The 18678-nt window shown below is 35.7% G+C and overlaps 1 protein-coding gene across 1 annotated transcript in view; it reads left to right on the top strand.

Annotated features, from left to right (window-relative positions):
- The window catches only part of LOC121393931 (zonadhesin-like), a 55738-nt gene that overhangs the window by 35645 nt on the left and 1415 nt on the right, over positions 1 to 18678 (top strand). The window contains exons 2-3 of the mRNA XM_041563783.1: positions 17915 to 18067; positions 18304 to 18566. Coding sequence (XP_041419717.1) covers positions 17915 to 18067; positions 18304 to 18566 — 416 coding nt within the window. The remainder of the gene's footprint in view (positions 1 to 17914; positions 18068 to 18303; positions 18567 to 18678) is intronic.

Raw genomic sequence — 18678 nt, forward strand, 5'->3', positions numbered from 1 at the left:
TGTCTAGTTTAAATCTGTGCTTGACATAGGCGTACCCTGGATCTCTGATGTTGGCAGTAGCTAGAAGGTTCACACAACAGCCTGTGTCAATTGGAACGGCAAAGTTGTGCCTAAAAAATTGAGTGCAGGCATCACTTTGACAGTAGCTTCTAGAAGTGGAAATGTTCAGCACAATTGACTCCAGTTCATTGCAAAGCACAAATTTAGACCCATCTTGGAGATGGAATGACACAGCAGTTGTGAGCACTTGGAGTAGATAAATGACCCCTTTTAACTACACCTACATACATCAATACATTGTCAAGCATATCAAGCATCGTAAGGAGCAAGGAAAAGCCAAAAATGTTGCTTTGCAGGTCACTGTAATATAAAATATATGAAAGTATTGTGAATATAAATAGATTTAACTGTATTTTTTTCAGTATTGTGTATAAACACAGCATTATTGTACACATGATGGCAGGTTCCCACTACATTATGATCACTGTGCTTGCTCTAGAGAGCGTATATGACCATACCATCCAACACTTCCCTGTAAAGCAGTACTCTTTAAACAAACTGCAAATTGTGTGCTCGACTCTCTGCAGTCTCACATCAGGGGTTTCCCTTGAACTATTTGCATTAAACAAGTAAAGCAACACCTTATGTGGCCATGTAGAGATTGCAGCAATTCATACACAGCCATCTAGCAGCGAACTGTGCTTGATGATCAGCATTTTTCAACAATAACATTTTATGACATATTAAATGACTCTGTCAATACAATATAGATAACAAATCTCTCAACTTTTATGACCATAAGATTCTTTTGACTTACATTGGCGTGGCTCTCTTTATTATAAAAATCACACGTGCAAACAACTCTACCATAGTTACAAGTTAAAAGGGCCTTAACTCCTGGAAAAAATAATACATAGTATTCACTTAATATAGTGTGCTCAACTAAGATATCTTCACTATATTTTTCATGGTGGAAAACATTTTGTTTTTGTATAAACAGCTTCTACCAGCAGATGCATGGACTGGCCTACACTGAACTGTAAAATGGCAGTTCAGAGGGTAAATGTCAGGAAATAGGCTACTCCTTTACTTAGGGGCACATTAACTAAGGGTTGGGTTGAAAATTCAAATTAAAAAACTTCGAATTTCAAAGTAATTTCTGGGTACTTCGACCATCGAATAGGCCAAAATTCAATTTGAATAGAAAAAACTTCGAAAATTCGACCATTCGATAATCGAAGTACTGTCTCTTTAAAAAACTTCGACCCTTCGCCACCTTAAAACTGCCGAATTGCTGTTTAGCCTATGGGGGACCTCCTATAACCTATATAAGTCTTTGGCTACGTTTTGAGAAGTCGAAGGTTTTTTTTGTAAAATCGTTTGTATCGAATGATTTAATCACACGATTGAACGATTTTAATTAGATCGAAAACGGCCATATTCCATCGAAAAAAAAAACTTAGACTATCATACTACTAAAATTCGAATTTCGAAGTATTTTCGCTTCGAAATTCGACCCTTAGTAAATGTGCCCCTTAAAGTGTAGCCAAATTCAATTACATTAATAAGTGTGAGAATAACATGGGGATTAAATGCAGATACTTACAGATATTTCAAAATGTTTTCAATATATGTTTGTAAAGATTCTCATTCATCCAGGTCATGGTATATCTGTAGAAATAAGTCAAATCAACTGTACTTGCTGTTTTTTTTCCTTGAAGACATTTCACCAGCAGGGCCGGAACTAGGGGTAGGCAGAAGAGGCACCTGCCTAGGGCGCAAAGCTGTGGGGGCGCTGGGCTGGTGCCTTTTCAAGAGTTTTGTACCTACCCCTAGTCCGGGCTTTTTGCTCCTCTCCTTCCTCCTTTACTCCCCTTGTCACTCTCCTCGTCATGACTCTGCCCTTCCCTTCCCTTTAAGTTTCCCTATTGTGCATGCGCACTCGCGCCTGCATGCTGTCGCGAGCATGCATGCGCACGCACGCAAGCAAGATTACAAGGGGGAGGTACAGGGGTAGCAGACTGAGCACCTAGGGCGCCTTGTCAGCTTGTTCCGGCCCTGTTCACCAGTCATCCAACTGGCTTTCTCAATTCAGAAACCAGTGCAGTTAGCATTAGAATTTAATAATCAACCCTGTACCATCAGCTTCTATGGCAGGCAAACCTAATTTTCTGCTTGATGATTTCTGATGATCCCTAAACTTAGCTCTCACAAGCTGCATAGAGTAAATGAGCATGTGCAGTGTTGCTGACACCCCTAACAAAATCAAAGATGGAAAGGTCCTGTGACAGCCTGGCTCATCACTGAACCATGCTGACCCTTTAGGCTGGTGCATTAAGTTCAATATATAAAAATATACAGATTTACAAAGATTAAATGCTATGTGCTCAGAGATGCAGGGGTAAGGGTAAGGTCACACTGGGTGATCCGAGGAGATTTAGTCGCCTGGCGACTAATCGCCTCGTCTTTGCGGCGACCAATCTCCCCAAACGCCTTCCCTCACTCTTGCGCTGGCTAAAATGAAAAATCGCCGGCGCTAAACACACGCGGTGATTCATTTTCCGAAGTTCCCCGAAGTAGCCTCGAAACTTGGGCGACTCCGGAAAACGAATCGCCGCATGTGCTTAGCGCCGTTGATTTTTCATTTTAGCCATGCAAGAGTGAGGGAAGGCATTCGGGGAGGTTGGTTCCCGCTAAGACGAGGCGATTAGTCGCCAGGTGACTAAATCTCCCCAAATCGCCCAGTGTGACCTTACCCTAAAAGTTCCTAAAGTGTTTACAATCTATATATTACTCTATGTTGCACTGTTGTTAGTACTTTGATTAATATATACCATATGACAACAATGGCCTAATCCTAAACATGCTCACACATACAGCAGCAGGAATTCATTGTTACTAGGTAAGTAGCTGCATCCTTTTTTCTCAGTAAGTGCACAAACTATGCCTTTGTCTTGAAAAAGTGACATTATGTTATATTCTCTACTAAGCAATTAATACAACTGGACTTTACATTTTATATTACGTATTGCTTAAGATTTGATATTTTTTGTGGCACAAAATAGTGACTGCTTCAGTAGGAAGTTTTGTAACTGCACAAAGACACAAACTATGAATGATGGAATGTAATAGAAGTCAGTAATGGAATAACAATTTGCAGTATAAAAATGTATGCCTTTGCACAAATAAATTTTCCTTTGCACATATAGATTTTCCTTTGTACAAATTTACTATGGTTTTTGCGAACCTGGAAACTGTTTAGTGACCACTTCTGACAGTGGAAGAAAGATTGCAAATTTTCTAGTTTAAGTCAGTGTGCAGTGTATTTAATGCAACTTTTTCTTTTCCAATTATGTTTATTGGTATTTTCAAAATAAACAGTAAGAGCAAAATGCAAACTTTATTCCTATTTGTGTTCATTTTTATTCTTGCCGTGATTGATACTTTTCCTCATTGCTTTTTTTGACCATATATATATCCTTGAAAAAGGTCCCCAGGAGGGACCGAAACGTCGGATTGACATGTAACACGTTGTGCAAATAAAGACTTCACTTTAAATGATTACAGTGTGTGTTGGTTCTCCTTCTACTATCTACAATTTTGATCGTGCACCACTGGCCTCGAACTAGTAATGCGTGCTGGTACTGTGGACTATCTATCTATATATATATATATATATATATATATATATATATATATATAGATATATATATATATATAGATATATATATATATATATATAGATATAGATATAGATATATATATATATATATATATATATATATATATATATATATATATATATATATATATATATATATATATATATATATAAATAAATTTGGACATGTCTTTCTTTAGAAAGGTGTAGTTGTCTGATTCTTAGATAATCACTGAAACTCTCATGACACTACATTAAACTAGTATGTATGCTAAATTCGGTTAAATTCTGAAAAACTGATATTGTACTTTGTGCTTAAAAGGCATGTAAAGTCTAAAATAGAATAAGGCTAGAAATGCTGTATTTTGTATACTAAATATAACCATGAACTTACTGCACCACAAGTCTAATCAAACAAATAATTTATGCTTTCAAAGTTGGCTACAGGGGGTCACCATCTTGTAACTTTGTTAAACATCTTTTCAAGACTAAGACTGTGCACATGCTCGGTGTGTTCATAGGTATGATTGTTTCCCTGCTCAGCAGTTAGGGACCATCTGACAATTCCTATCCAAAGCAGGAAATGAAGGGAGAATTTCACTGCATACAGTCAGGTTTCTTATAAAAATGGTACACATTTTTTAATTAAAGTATATCGGAGATAGGTTTCTTTTTCATTAAAGAAAGTAAAAATGGGATTTTATTTTTTTGCCTTTACATGCCCTTTAAATAAAAATGCAGCTATAGGATGCCTTATATGGAAATCCATTTTCCAGAAAGCTCTGAATTATGTGAAGGTCATCTCCCATATAGCCCATTTTCAGCAAATAATTCAAATTAAAAAAAAAAAATCACTGTAATAATAAAACTGTACCTTGAAGGTAACTAAGTTGCATGAAATCCCAAGTTCAAGCATTTTGGGAAATAGATTGTATACCTGTACCTAATTATGCAAAGTTTCATAGTTAGCTGGATATAATTATATTATATATTTGGAATTTTTATTTATTTTAATTTTGAATTTCTGGAGAAGTGGCTTGCTATGTAAGCCTTAACTCTGCTGACTTAATGGAAAGTTTTGAACTTCCACCACAGTCTGAATGATGCAAAGGTAAATAAAGGGGGGATATTTTTTCCTCTTTTTCCTGTTTCTCCAGTATATATGTATAAATGTTCTTAAGTATGCAAATTACTGTATTACCCTAAGTATAACTAATAACTGATAAGAGCAACACAATGTAAACAATAAGGTTCGGCCAAGGTGCAGTTATTATCATATACACATCTAGACAATCAGTAAAAAAGTCTGGAAATACCCGGTACCTAGTAAAACCTCAATCTAATGTGCACCTATAAACAAGTGCATGCTACCTTTCAAGACTAGATGCCCCTTTAGAGGTTTATTAAGAATAATTGACCCTGAGAGCATTGTATATGTTTTGTCTTTTGCATTGCACTTTATACATTTTAATTTGGGTTGTAAAAAAAAAAACAATAGTCCATCAAGTTTGACCCCTCCTCAGCACAGGCATATATATATAAATATATATAGACATATATATATGATACACTAACTGTAGATCTTAAGATCACAATAGCCTTACATATTATGCTTATTCAAGGAATAAGCCAAGCCATGTTTAAAGGCATAGATAGAATATGCTATCACAACATTGGAAACAAGCTCACTGCCTTCACTGTAATGAACCACATTTGATGCTTCAAATAAAAGTTAATCTCCTCAGGTCTAAAGGGATGGATTTTGCCACAGAATTGTGAGCAGTGTGCTATGTGTTCTGTTGTGAATTTTGCAAGAATATGTTACCTCTGGTGCACACAGAGCTCCACGTAAATTTTCATGCAGCTGGTATTCTCAGAAGAGTGGCACACACACAACATATTGACATTGTGCATCTTTGACCCTAACCCTATCTGTATTTGCATGTTATTTTAAATACTACCCAAATTTTTCCTTCCAGGTTCCATATGAAATTATTGGACTTTTAAAAGAAGACTGAGCCGGCTGCAGTATGGTGCTGTAAAATGTACCTATGGATCTTCTGGATCTATATTGATTTTACTATATACAGTATATGTGTGTGGATAATAGCATTTGGCAATAAAACATATTATTGAATTCGGCTTTTCTGTGTGTAATTTGAAATGGTCTTTGGGTGTTCAATGCAAACGCATACCTCTCCACAAATTACCATTAAAGGTAAAGTTATAAGCAGAAAAATCTTATCGTGTCATGGAGCAATATTCTCATAACTTCTGACTCACACACAGATAAAACAATAAACATCCCAATACACCAGTTTACACCCACTTTGTTGCCAATTCACTTAAATCAAGGCTGTCATCAGAGAATAAATATATAAGAAGAAATAAATATAAATGGGTATTTGATGCATCTAATAAAAACAAAATAAATTGTGACTAGCTACATATTTATATCTCAATTAATTAAATACAATATAGATATGTATATATTTATTTATTTCTGATCAAATAATAACATGCATGCATACAGACTCTTAAAACCTCAGTTATAACAAAAAAAAGTAGCATATTGTGTCTCACATTTTTTCCATAAACTGTTGCCATTGAGAGATACAGACTCTCCCCATGAACTGTTTCTTAACATGCAGCATGGCAATAATGCACGATATTATGTACTATCGAAATAGTTAATAGGCAGCTCCATTCAATGAGAACTTTATTATCTAGCCAATGTATTCTGGTTTAATAAGATCTCCTTATGCCTTAGATCTTTATTTAGATCAAATGAATGTTAAGACATCTTATTTAGGAACAATTTTAGTTTGCAAAGAGCTTCGTTATTAGTTAATATCACTTTTAAACAGTGTACATACTGTGCTTGATTTAGGAACACGGGTACTTTATTGCACAAGTGCAGTTGGCAATAGCAAGTAATCAGCAAGTAAATTCCTACTGTCTCCTACAAGTTTGAATAAGAAAGCAGGACTCTATTTGGTTTCTATTGGCAACTGCACTTGTGCAGAGAAAGTAAGTACTTGCCCCAGTTTATTCCCCTAACTTGTACTCCATTGGCATGACATATACAAAAGCAAAAAGTAGGTGCTAATCTTCATGAGGATTATTAAGAATATATATATAAAACATTCCTTTACCTCTTTTCATATAGATAGCTGCATTACTGATTGCCACCACACTGCACCAACAGAATAAATGAATGGGTCTAATTTAAAAACGCATCATTATTGTATATTGTGAATTTGTTCCTCTAACTCAATATTAAGGAAGATCTCTCCGATGTGTTATTTGTGAACTGAAGTAAATCTGCTGGACAAATGATTTGCAGAAAAAATGAACATGACTCATGGCACAACCTAACTGATTAACAGCCAAAATGATGCTATTCAGCAATTCATTACACTACTTAGTACAGGTTCATGGCCACATACTGTATCTGCAATTTATGATTTGCCCTGTGAATCAGTACAAAAGGTATTATAAGAAATCTGATATAATTATATAAAAATATGACAATAGATTTTCAGTCAGGATGTCCGGAGCATGCAAAGCACGTCAGCTCTTAGACTAAGGGAGAGCAATTGGGTGCTGGAAATATATTTCAGAGGCATCTTTGTGTAAAACTCAGACTGATATGTCTCAAAGCTTCTGTAAATTCCTTATATATGTTTTCCTTTATTAAAAGTATACAGGCATTTGTATTAACTTGTTCCTGCAGGTGCCCTTTCTGAAGTTGGTGGTCCCTAAACTGACCAGTAGGAATCCATATCTCCAATATATCTCAATATCAATATATCAATATATATATCTCAATATCAATATATCAATAGGTTTGTTAGCCTTTAAATTAACTTTTAGTATGATGTAGCGAGTGATATTCTGAGACAATTTGAAATAGTTTTTAATTTTTAATGATTTTTGAATTTTGAGTTATTTAGCTATTATACACAGAAGCTCTCCAGTCTGCAATTTCAGCAATCTCATTGCTAGAGTCCACATTACCCTAGCAGCCATGACTTAATCTGAATAAGAGACTGGAATATGAATAGGAGAGGCCTGAATAGAAAGATGAGGAATAAAAAGTAGCAATAAATAACAATACATTTGTAGCATTTGATTCTTAGATTGGGTAATGTCCCCCATTTGAAAGCTAGAGAGTCAGAAGAAAAAGTTATTATAATTAAAAAACTATAAAAAATAAATAACGAAGACCAATTGAAAAGTTGCATAGACTAGGCCATTCTATAACATACTAAAAGTTACATAAGGGTGAACCACCCCTATATGTGCTGGGATAATTCTTTCACAGCAAATTATTTTTCAGGCCCCCAAAATGTCTAGAGGTTGACCTGTTTTGTCAATATTTAATGACAATATTTAATGACATTGTATATCAATTAGGGCCTTTAGTTACCATGGCAATCTGATGTCTATCATTTTGTATTGCGTTGGAATATTTATCTGGTTGTTGTGCATTCCAGATTTTTTTGCCCACACATAAAGGGGTATATTAGGAAAACAATATTTTGTTCCCTAATTTCTTTTGCTGATGTGATTTTCATCTTCATGTCATTCTTCATGTAGATATATAAGTAGACCTTTAAGAAATGTTATCTATAAAATATTATTTGTCATCTGTTACATGCTCTGTGGCATGAAACCTTTGCAACCTATTGATAACAGTTAGCCATTTAATTATTTCCTAACTCTCTTTTGTAAGCATAATGGGAGTTTCGTTTCTGCTTCGGGAATTCAGCCCCTTTCTTGACATGTATCTACAGTATGTATCTTTACATAATGATAGTATACACAACAATGTGCATTTATTACTGTACATTTAAACTGTACAGATAAGAATAACAGTGCAATAAATAAACAATCTATAGCAATCCAAAGATTAAGTGCTACATGTCCCAGGAAGGTCCTTTCCCTGTAGAGCTTACATTCTAAGTGGGAAGCATAATTTACAGCACAAGATGGCAGTCAATTTGCTATGGCAGTCAATTTTGTTGCTCCCAAAAAACAGAGGGAGCAACAAGAAATATATGGAGGTATGGTTGAGTGGAAGGCTCTGAAATTTAAGAGAGGGATTTATTACGTTATCGATTGCGTAACAGGGAGCAATAATAAAGATTTCTAACAGCAGAAATTACGTGGGTGTCTGGAATGTAAATGACAATAATCTGGGGAGAAAGGAACTGTTTTTCAAATGAAATGACGCAGGTTTTGACAGTGGTATTCATATCATTGGAAAATGAAAGGAAAAAAAAGATAACCCAAATGTAACACTAAATCAGCTGGCATAGTCAGCATTCATTCAGTAGCAGTACTCTTAACAAGGGCCATGAACAAAAATCAATTGCGTATTTATTAGGCTCGGTTTTAGATGGTATTAGGTCCTCCAGGAAGAGATGGGACATAAGTTTCAATTTAAGGGGTTAGTGAAGTGATCTTGAGCTACTTCTATCTTGGATTCATCTGCATACAAATTATATTTAAAGGGGAACTATTGCAAAAATTTAAAATGAATATGAGCTTAATCATACTGAAATAAGTAACGCTGTGAATACAATCAATTAAATATTCTGCATCATTTCTGAAATAATCAAGTTTATCTTCACTATCCACTCACAGCATCTGTTTCTTTTCATTCTGTCTTCTTGTAGCAGTTGGGTGCATTTCGCTGCTGGAGGATGAAATCATGAATCTCCTGGGAAACAAATTTTCGCAAAATTTTACGTAAGGAGCCCCCCTATGATGTATATTGGATCTAACTGTCAATGATTATCTGACACATCAACTCCTGCATGAAGACAGAAGGTAGATAAACAGATGCGGAGGGAGGAATAGTGAAGATGAACTTGATTATTTTTAATTGATGGTATTAAGAAAGTTTCTTATTTCAGTATGCTGAAGCTTATATTACATTTTCATTTTGGCATTAGTCCCCCTTTAAAACAAAATAAATAGAGTGAGGTATCCCACAGAAATAGTGTACAGGGAGAACAATAGAGCATCACATATAGAATCATGAGGCACCCTCACACCGAAATGGAGAAGAGGATTTGTTAGCAAGAGTCAGTGAATGATCAATTATAAAGGGAAGAAGAGAATCAAGATTAAGCCCAATTTCAGATACCAGGGAAATTAATTTTAAAAATGTTTCCTTTGGTTTTGGAAATCTGGTAATTATGTTTAACATACAACTATCTAAGTAGAGTGTGAAGGGTCAGTTTATAATGTGTGTGAAGAAAGTAAATAATGTACTGGAAGACAAGACATTCCAGGAGTTTAAAAGCAAGTGGTAGTTTAGGGGGCAAGATGGTTGCTAGAGATATGGCATGAATTAAATGTGAGCTGACAAATACCTGATGGAATAAAGTGTGTGAGGGTCCCAAAATATAGTAAAGCACTACATATATAGATAAATTGTAGAGTAAGGACAGCAGCACAGTGATAGAGCGTAAGTTGTCAGTGGGGAAGGGAAGCAAAGTCACTTCAGACTCGAAGAATCAGAAAGTGACAAAGGAGAATGATGAGAGAATGATTGGGAATGATGAGACAGTTGCTGTCTGTAGTGATGTTGGATTTTTAAATTATGTTCCAGAATGCCTGTGGGGAGTAAACTGGGAACTTGAAATGACAGGGCCATGACAGGGCAAGGAAGTAGGCAACTAGTGAAGTGTGTTAGGAATTATGGGTGTTGTCATTTCCTGGGCTGCCTGTGAGGAAGGCTGGATACATGAGGAAGGAAGTGAAGGTGGTGTTCTCTTTTACATTGAACAGCAAGGAGGATAGTGGTGTAGGGGGGAGATATTAGTGTAGAGTCACAGTGGGAGGGGCCGCCCTGGGTGGGGCGAGCTGGTGATAGTAGTATGAAGTGTAGGGTGTACCAGGTGTTAGACCTGGTGCCAAATTGTTTGCAGCCTTTAGCAACTATAGGATGTTACAAGAAAGTTGATTGTTAAATATTATATAAATGTAGATTTGCTAAAAAACAAGCTGCAGCCTTTTCACCCCAAACATCTTATGTGATCTGGTATGTTATCTTAAGAAAGGGGGTTGTTGGGAGGGGTGTGTTAGATTAATGCCGCCCCTGTCATGATGTTTCAAATGATGTTTCAAAAGCAATAATGTTTTCTGTGATTATATCTCTGATTCTCAAAGGTCTGGGTTCAATTGTCCTGCCACTCTCACCTCATCAAAGGCAAAGGTATAGACAAAGGAACACACTGTACTTTACTCCAAAGATATGATTACATTCATCATTGTAGACTAGTACAACCTCTTGCTGATTGGTTGGTGCAGGTTACTGGACAGGTACAGTGCCTTCCCCTTTAACTAATTTAGGGATGGGTGAATTTGTCCCGTTTCGCTTCGCCAAAAATTCAATGCATGCGAAAATTTGCCAAAATGCATTAAAGTCTATGGTCAAATTTTTTTTTGACACGCAACCTTTTTTTTCTCCCATTGGAGGAAATGGCCATCATTTCCAAAGCAGAAAAATGTCACTCATCCCTGATAATCTGCCTGTACTCCCCCAAACTTAGACTGTGAGCTCTATGGGACGTGTGTATTGAACACAGATGTCACCACTGATTTTTCTGAAGCAGGGCACCAAATGTATAATTAATTCCATGTCAACTAGTGCAAAATGCTACTTTCATTGTAAATAGCAGTCTAGGCAGTAACAAGTCACAGGGCCATACTGGGAGGTATACACTTGGAAGGAGATCTAACTTTGTGTCGTTCACAAGTGATAAAACCAAAGTACAACAGCCAGAGCTCTGTAATAACTGCCTTTTTATTTAATCTGACTCATTTGCAGAAAACAGGTGCAATACCTTATTAAGCAAATAGTCTTAACCACACCAATCACAACACAACCTTATTAATATACACATTAATATACACTCACACAAAAAATTACCCTATCACACAAACTTTGTCTGATAATTTTCACTAATTCCAACACTTATGGTCCCCATAGACGCGACGATTCTTCTTGCCAAACGACCGATTTTAGGGAAGTCCGACCAATCCTTCGAAATTATCGTGCGGTTAGTGGTATTCGAACGATCGTACATCTTACGATTTTTCGGCCGACATCTGTCGGGAAATTGATCGGCCAGGTCAAAAAATCTTTGTCGGTCCCAGTGCAATCTCTCTATGTTTGCAGGACCAAGCAGGCAGCTCCCCTTTGTTTTCCTGCCAAATTGGTCTTTTTAGTTGATGGTAAATTCGTACGATCGTACGATCGTTCTGAGAAGATATTGGTCTCACGATCAGGATCTGATCTTTTAAAAATCTCAACATCTATGGCCAGCTTTAGGGGCACATTTACTAAGGGTCGAAGTGAATTTGAAGTGAATTTTCGAATTCAAAAACTTCGAATTTCAAAGTAATTTTTGGGTACTTCGACCATCGAATAGGCCAAAATTCGTTTCGAATTGAAAAAACTTTGAATATTCGACCATTCGAAAATCGAAGTACTGTCTCTTTAAAAAACTTCGACTTCAACACTTCGCCACCTTAAACCTGCCAAATTGCTATGTTAGCCTAGGGGGACCTCCTAGAACCTATAGCCAGTATTTGGCTAAGTTTTTAGAAGTCAACATTTTTTTTTTAAAATCGTTCAATTCGAACGATTTCTACGTTCGATCGAACGATTTGAATTCGATTGAAAAAGGCTAAATTTAATAAAAAAAAACCTTCAACTATCGAATTTCTACCACTTCGAAATTCGACCCTTAGTAAATGTGCCCCCTAATATCACACAAACACACTCAACCTTCTATAACACGTTAACTCACGTTTACAGTCAAAATATCACAAGTTCACTCACACATTCTTTCACACAGTTAGGCATTATATTGTGAAAATATTATAAAATTATAATATATTGTTCAGACTCATAAATCCAACAAAATTGACATAAACACTTTCTCACAAACACATGCTCTTTCCCTCAAACATACTTTCAGACATAATTGGCAATAATCAGCAGCTCTCATACATGCAGTTATCCACTCACTTTTAATCACAGCTCAAAAAAGTTGGTGCCGGAAAGGTTTCGATAAAAAAATTCGGATCTTACCACTTTTTAGAATTTGATGCCTGAATCATATGATTTTTCGGAGTTCTCGCCTAAAAAGCCCAACTTTTTCATATCATCTAGCGCAGATCACAATGTCAAGAAACATCTTCAGGGATATCTGCCATTGGCTTCCACATGACCTAGAAAGTTTTAAGCTAGTGTATTTTCAGAGCAGAAAAAAACAAGGTTTAATAAATAGGCTAACTCTCACTTTTTAATTCCTATACTCACACCATAATATTAATAGCCTTACACGCCAAGCCATAGCCAATCTAAATTACAATCTGGCTAACGTGCACAAACTCACACCCGCAATCTGAAATATGAATTTACATAAAGTCGCTAACATAATCCTTTATATTTCTTTAACATGCCCAAAATCAAAAACATTCTTGGATATGTTGGTGATATAATATAAGATTTGTTCGCTCACTCACATAATGACACACACAATCAGTTCAACATTCACAAGCAATACTGTATTACACACATTCACTACACACCCACAGTCCTCTAACTTTCTTAAACCCAATCAAATATTTCTGAAATGTACCCATTTCTAACCAGATTTCCACCCAACAATGTAAATGTATAATAAACACACTTTTAATGCTTCCTTAAAATCATTCTTTCTTACATATTTTGACTAAAACATGTATACTAACACCAACAACTCCTGAACACACACACACACACATGGTTTCAGAACATGTAGGAAAGGTTTTATATGACAATAACTTATACTTGGCAATCAGCAATTAACTGAGTGATCTGGTGCAGTTAGTATATTGGAAGATCATCTCTTATTGAAAACTATAGGATAGTGTATTAGGCAATGAGTCATAATATATTTAGCATAGTCTGTATACCTTATTAGATTGGCACATGTATAGCAATACTAGTGGGCAATTATTTCTGCTTTTATCATACAGAGCAAATTTCCATCATATACCGCCTGAAGTGTAATTAGTGTACATCCAACCTGAAGGAATTCCAAAATGAATTATTTTCCCTGTAAATGGATATGATAAAGTCATTAATGATTTTATAATAATTGGTATACAATTGGAAACAAATAATTGTGGCCATCAGTTTATCAGCAAATTGTTAAAAATATATTTCAAAATCTAAACAGGACATGACAACCAAAATAACTGAAGTTACAGTATACCCTGCAAAAGTGCACACTCTACTGGTGAATCACTGTTACCATGAAAACCAAACTATCTCAAACAGAGATAAGCAGTCTTGCAATTTGCTTAGCTAATGATTTGTTAGTACCATATTTATGGCTATCTCCTCCCAGCTTCACGATTTAAAACTGTGGACAGACACTCTTCTCTTTCTATTCTATTGCTTGATGCAAGGAAATGCAGCATGTAGGACATAGCTAAGCTATGTATATTCCAACGATGGGGAGTCACAAAAAGCTCCTAGTTATATGTTGCCTACTCATTTTGACAGCATGGTGAGTACCATTTAACATTTTATGCTATTTTGACTTTTTTAATTCTCTTTTTTAACTCTTATACTCTTTTGTTTCTTTTTTCATTATAAAAAGACAAGCATATATAAATAAACAAGAAGGCTTAATATTGCTACTTGAGTAAAAGATACTGGCCTCTTTATTAAACAGAACTACTGTATATTTAAAAATATATATATATATATATATATTTTTAATTTTTTTTATTTAAGAATGTGAATGCTCTTATAATGAATACCTTCTAATTCTTTTTTATCAATTTTGCACTTACATAGAACAGAGTGTGTGTTTCAGACAGCCGGGGCTAAAGGAACAATGCACAAATCAACTTGAAAATCTTTTTTCTTTGCTTTGCATAGTTTTAATTGTTTTAATGGTAAGACAGGGGATGTACCATATCTGATGATGGTTAACTGAAAGTTGCTTCTTAAATACTTTCGATGAACTACCCATGTGTGACTGGAAAAGGTTTGCTAAGCCATTTGAAGATGATGGGAGTTGCAGTTGGGAACAGTGGTTGGACTATGGCTTTGTTTGGTTTTGAACCAATTTGGTTTCAAAGCCAATTGTTATGTGTGTTTGATTCATATACATTCGCAAAACCCTCTTGCACGTCAGCCTTCATCTTTATACAGTCATGGAGACAAAGGCACATTTATATATTGTCTTCAACTTATTACAGCTTTATATTAATCACTCATTACAAACCATCCTAAAATATCCTAACCTACAGGACACAGTTGTGTGGATCTTGAAAGCCTTAATCAGATCTGAGTAGTATATTTTATTTTACTAGAATATAATCAGCTGTTAGAATAAAAATAATGAAGGATGTAAAAGCCAAAATTACTTAAAAGCCTGTTTATCCAGTTTCACGGTTTTATATAAGTTTGTTGTTCATACTCTTCTTCAGGGCAGTGATAGGAAATCTGTGTACTTTTCCAGGTATCGTATCTATGTGATAGTATGGCTTATAAAAGGTATTTAACCATTATAATGAAAATAGATGGGAATTAGTTTTGAATAATGACAGGAGGCTGTCATTTAGTTTGCATAGGGGATCTGTTATCCGGAAACCTGTTATCCAGAAAGTTCAGACTTACATCTCCCATAGACTCCACTTTAATTGAATGATTTATATTTTTAAAAATCTACCTTGTAGCTGATGGAAGCTCAGATATAAATAATAACAATCCTATGGGGTTTATTTAATATTTTAAATGTTTATTAGCAGAAAACCACAAAAGCCCCTGGTCCCGATCATTCAGGATAACAAATTCCATACCTGTATATTCATATGAATGAATGTAACAGCAAAAAGTGTACCACAAAGTTGTGTTGGATAGGGGCATTGAACAGAAGAAAGGTAACTCGAAGTCGAAGTCGTAGTCGAAGGTCGAAGTAGCCCATTCGATGGCCGAAGTAGCCAAAAAAAACATTCGAAATGCATGTTGGGGTAATTAGCAAGGAAGCACCCAAGTGAAGTAGACTTTGACTCTGTATGTGCTCTTCTAAGCATATTTGGGAGTTGCCAGGGGTTGACCCTGAGAATAAGGGTTATTAATTCAAATATAATGATTTCATAAAATATGATAAAAACCAGAGCATTACATCATTTTATGCCTTTGAGTCATACTGTACTGTTAGGATGAATTTTAGGGTTAGGCTAGTTTGAACCCTTTTTAGGTGCTTTATACAGTGTATAAAGTAGTATGTAACAGGTGTATGGGTCAGGGGTACTCCCAATCTTTCTCTTGTTACCGGCTACTGTTGTCAAGACCTGTTTTCTAACACCCAGCAACTCCCGGTAGATCAAACAAAGTAGATAATTTTTAAATGTATATTTCTGCGGATCGTCACAATGTTCAGGAATCTCAAAATTGGGAAACAAGCACTGAAGACATAGCTTAGCCCTAAATGGTCTATTAGTCACTACTTTGGCATCTTTATGCCAGTCCTACAGTTTAGAAATCTCTGAAACATAACACAGCGTGGGTGTGATGTGAGGGAAGAACACATATTTTACAGCAAGTGGAATTTTTATTTTTATGTACACCTTTGCATGAAGACTAGGCTATCCTTTAAAATGGCATATTTATAAAAATGAAGACCATGCACATAAAATGAATGAAGTTTTCAATCTGCTTGTGAAATGCCCACAAAACGCAAATTCTAGGGGGAGAATAAATGGCAAGTCCTACAATGCTCCATCTCCTGAATTTCATTTAAAATAACTACAATGAGAATTTTTACATTAAAGGTGTAAGCAGGTCAGTGGCCATACTGGCTGTACACACAGCCCAACCAGTCAGTATAGCACCTAAAATCAATAAGCCAAACTAATAAGACAAACTAATGAGGAGGCATGTAATAAAGTATATGATCCATCCCCTTACATTTGGGGGGTTATTTATCAAAGTCCAAATTTATGTCAATATTTTCTGCTACAAACTCCGATCAAATTGGCTCAGGTTTTTTACGCTTATTTATTATTACATTTTCCCGAAAATTTGTTTTGTTGGAAAAAATCAGATTTTCACAATTGTTTCAGATTTTTTTATCAGATTTTTGAATTTTGAATTTTTGTGATTTTTGCATTCGGTGTTTAGTAAATAACCCCCTATGAGTTATAAGGCTGGCCAAACATGAAAGAAGCAAGGTAGCTAAATGGTCCAATAATTGGATTTGCACGGGAGGGACTGACACCACAAACCAAATCATGGCCCTGTTAATACCTGAATGAGCCTAGATCAAATATTTAAAGAGCAGCAATCACAACTGGTTCAATAGCTTGTTGGTTGGGTAAAGAAATGTATCAACAACCAATGCTTGCTTTTAAATGTAAGTGATGAAAGTATAAAAAAGTATTTAAAAATAGGTACTTTTTTGTTTCATGTAAGACGAACATACATTTTTATTTTATACTTTATATAGTGAAACAATAAATATATAACCCCTAAATGTGCTTCCTTTACAGGACGGAAGGAAACAGCTTACAAAATAGAGGAAGACCATTCACTGGTAATTCTACATATTTTATTTTTCTTTACATTAACATAAGAACCTAAGCCCACATGTATTTCAATTGTAATAATTAGACCCAGTGTAGCCTCCTTGCTAAGTAGAAATGAATGATGCCCATCATGTTGGCTGCCAACCACATAATGAGAACAAATTAATCCATTATGACAACCATTGCTGATACACTGAGCATACACAAGGCCTCACCCACCCCCCTAATTCCTATGCGTATTCAGATGATCTCATCTCATGACTTGCTTTGACCGAGTTAAATTATGGCTTCATAATGAAAGGCATTAAAAATGACAGCCCTACTGTGCAAATAGATGAATCAGAGCAAAGGTCAAATAAAATAGAGACTTTGTCCACAGGGCTAGAAAGGAAATATTGCACAATTTCTAATAATATGAGCAACAGCTTAACAAATAACGGTTTGCAGTCTACAGGCAAATGATAAGTGTCTTATTTTAAGGTAGCCGAAAAGAAGATACATCACATTCCTTGTTCCTTATTGGTAGATTTACTGTGTTAGGGCTACTTCTTATCTGCTCCCTTAATATTTGAACATAAAAATGATATCCAAAATAAAGCAATGGCTATTTTTCACTCACTTCGCATGTTTCTTTTCCAGGCTATATCACATATTGTGATTTTAATGACAACACAAGGCCACTATGTGACTGGAAACAGCATTGTGAAGGCCAAGACCATGGAGACTGGATAAGGGCAAAATCTTCCACACCAAGTCATACCACTGGTCCTGATGGAGATTACCCAGATGGAAGTAGGAATCATGCATTTATTTTTGTTCTTATTCACCAGTTCTATGGTGGTTTTTTTTACAGAATGTAACGGGTTTCATGAAATACAAGCAAACGATGTAAACAATGGTTTACATTATGTCTGCTATGTCAGGTTGGACCTACACACTGGTAGATTGAGGTCCGCAACATTTAACTGATTCAATTGGTTGTAGTGGTCCTACGGTAAGTTTATATTGTTGTCTGCTTTTCCCTACAGATGGCTATTATCTCTACCAAGAAGCCACCAACTTTATCCCTAATGACGCAGTCAGACTTGATAGCCCAAAACTTGACATTAGCAATGATGTATGTGTAGAATTCTGGTACCACATGTCAGGTTCTGAAACACAGAATGAACTCAGAGTCCTAATCCTTGATGAAAAAGGTCAAACAGTCTATTGGAAACAAACTGGGGCCCAGAGTTCTTACTGGTTATATGGCTATTTCACTTACCAACCAAAGCAACAAACGTCTATTCAGGTAAGAATATTATATGTCTTATTTTATTAAATGTAAGTGCAAAGTCTGAAGATTTATGATGTGATAAACAGAAGGGAAAGGGGCAAAGGAATGCCTGTAGAAAAGAACAGCA

The sequence above is a fragment of the Xenopus laevis genome, chromosome 5L (assembly GCF_017654675.1).
Source record: "Xenopus laevis strain J_2021 chromosome 5L, Xenopus_laevis_v10.1, whole genome shotgun sequence".
In the NCBI taxonomy this organism is placed as follows: Eukaryota; Metazoa; Chordata; class Amphibia; order Anura; family Pipidae; genus Xenopus; species Xenopus laevis.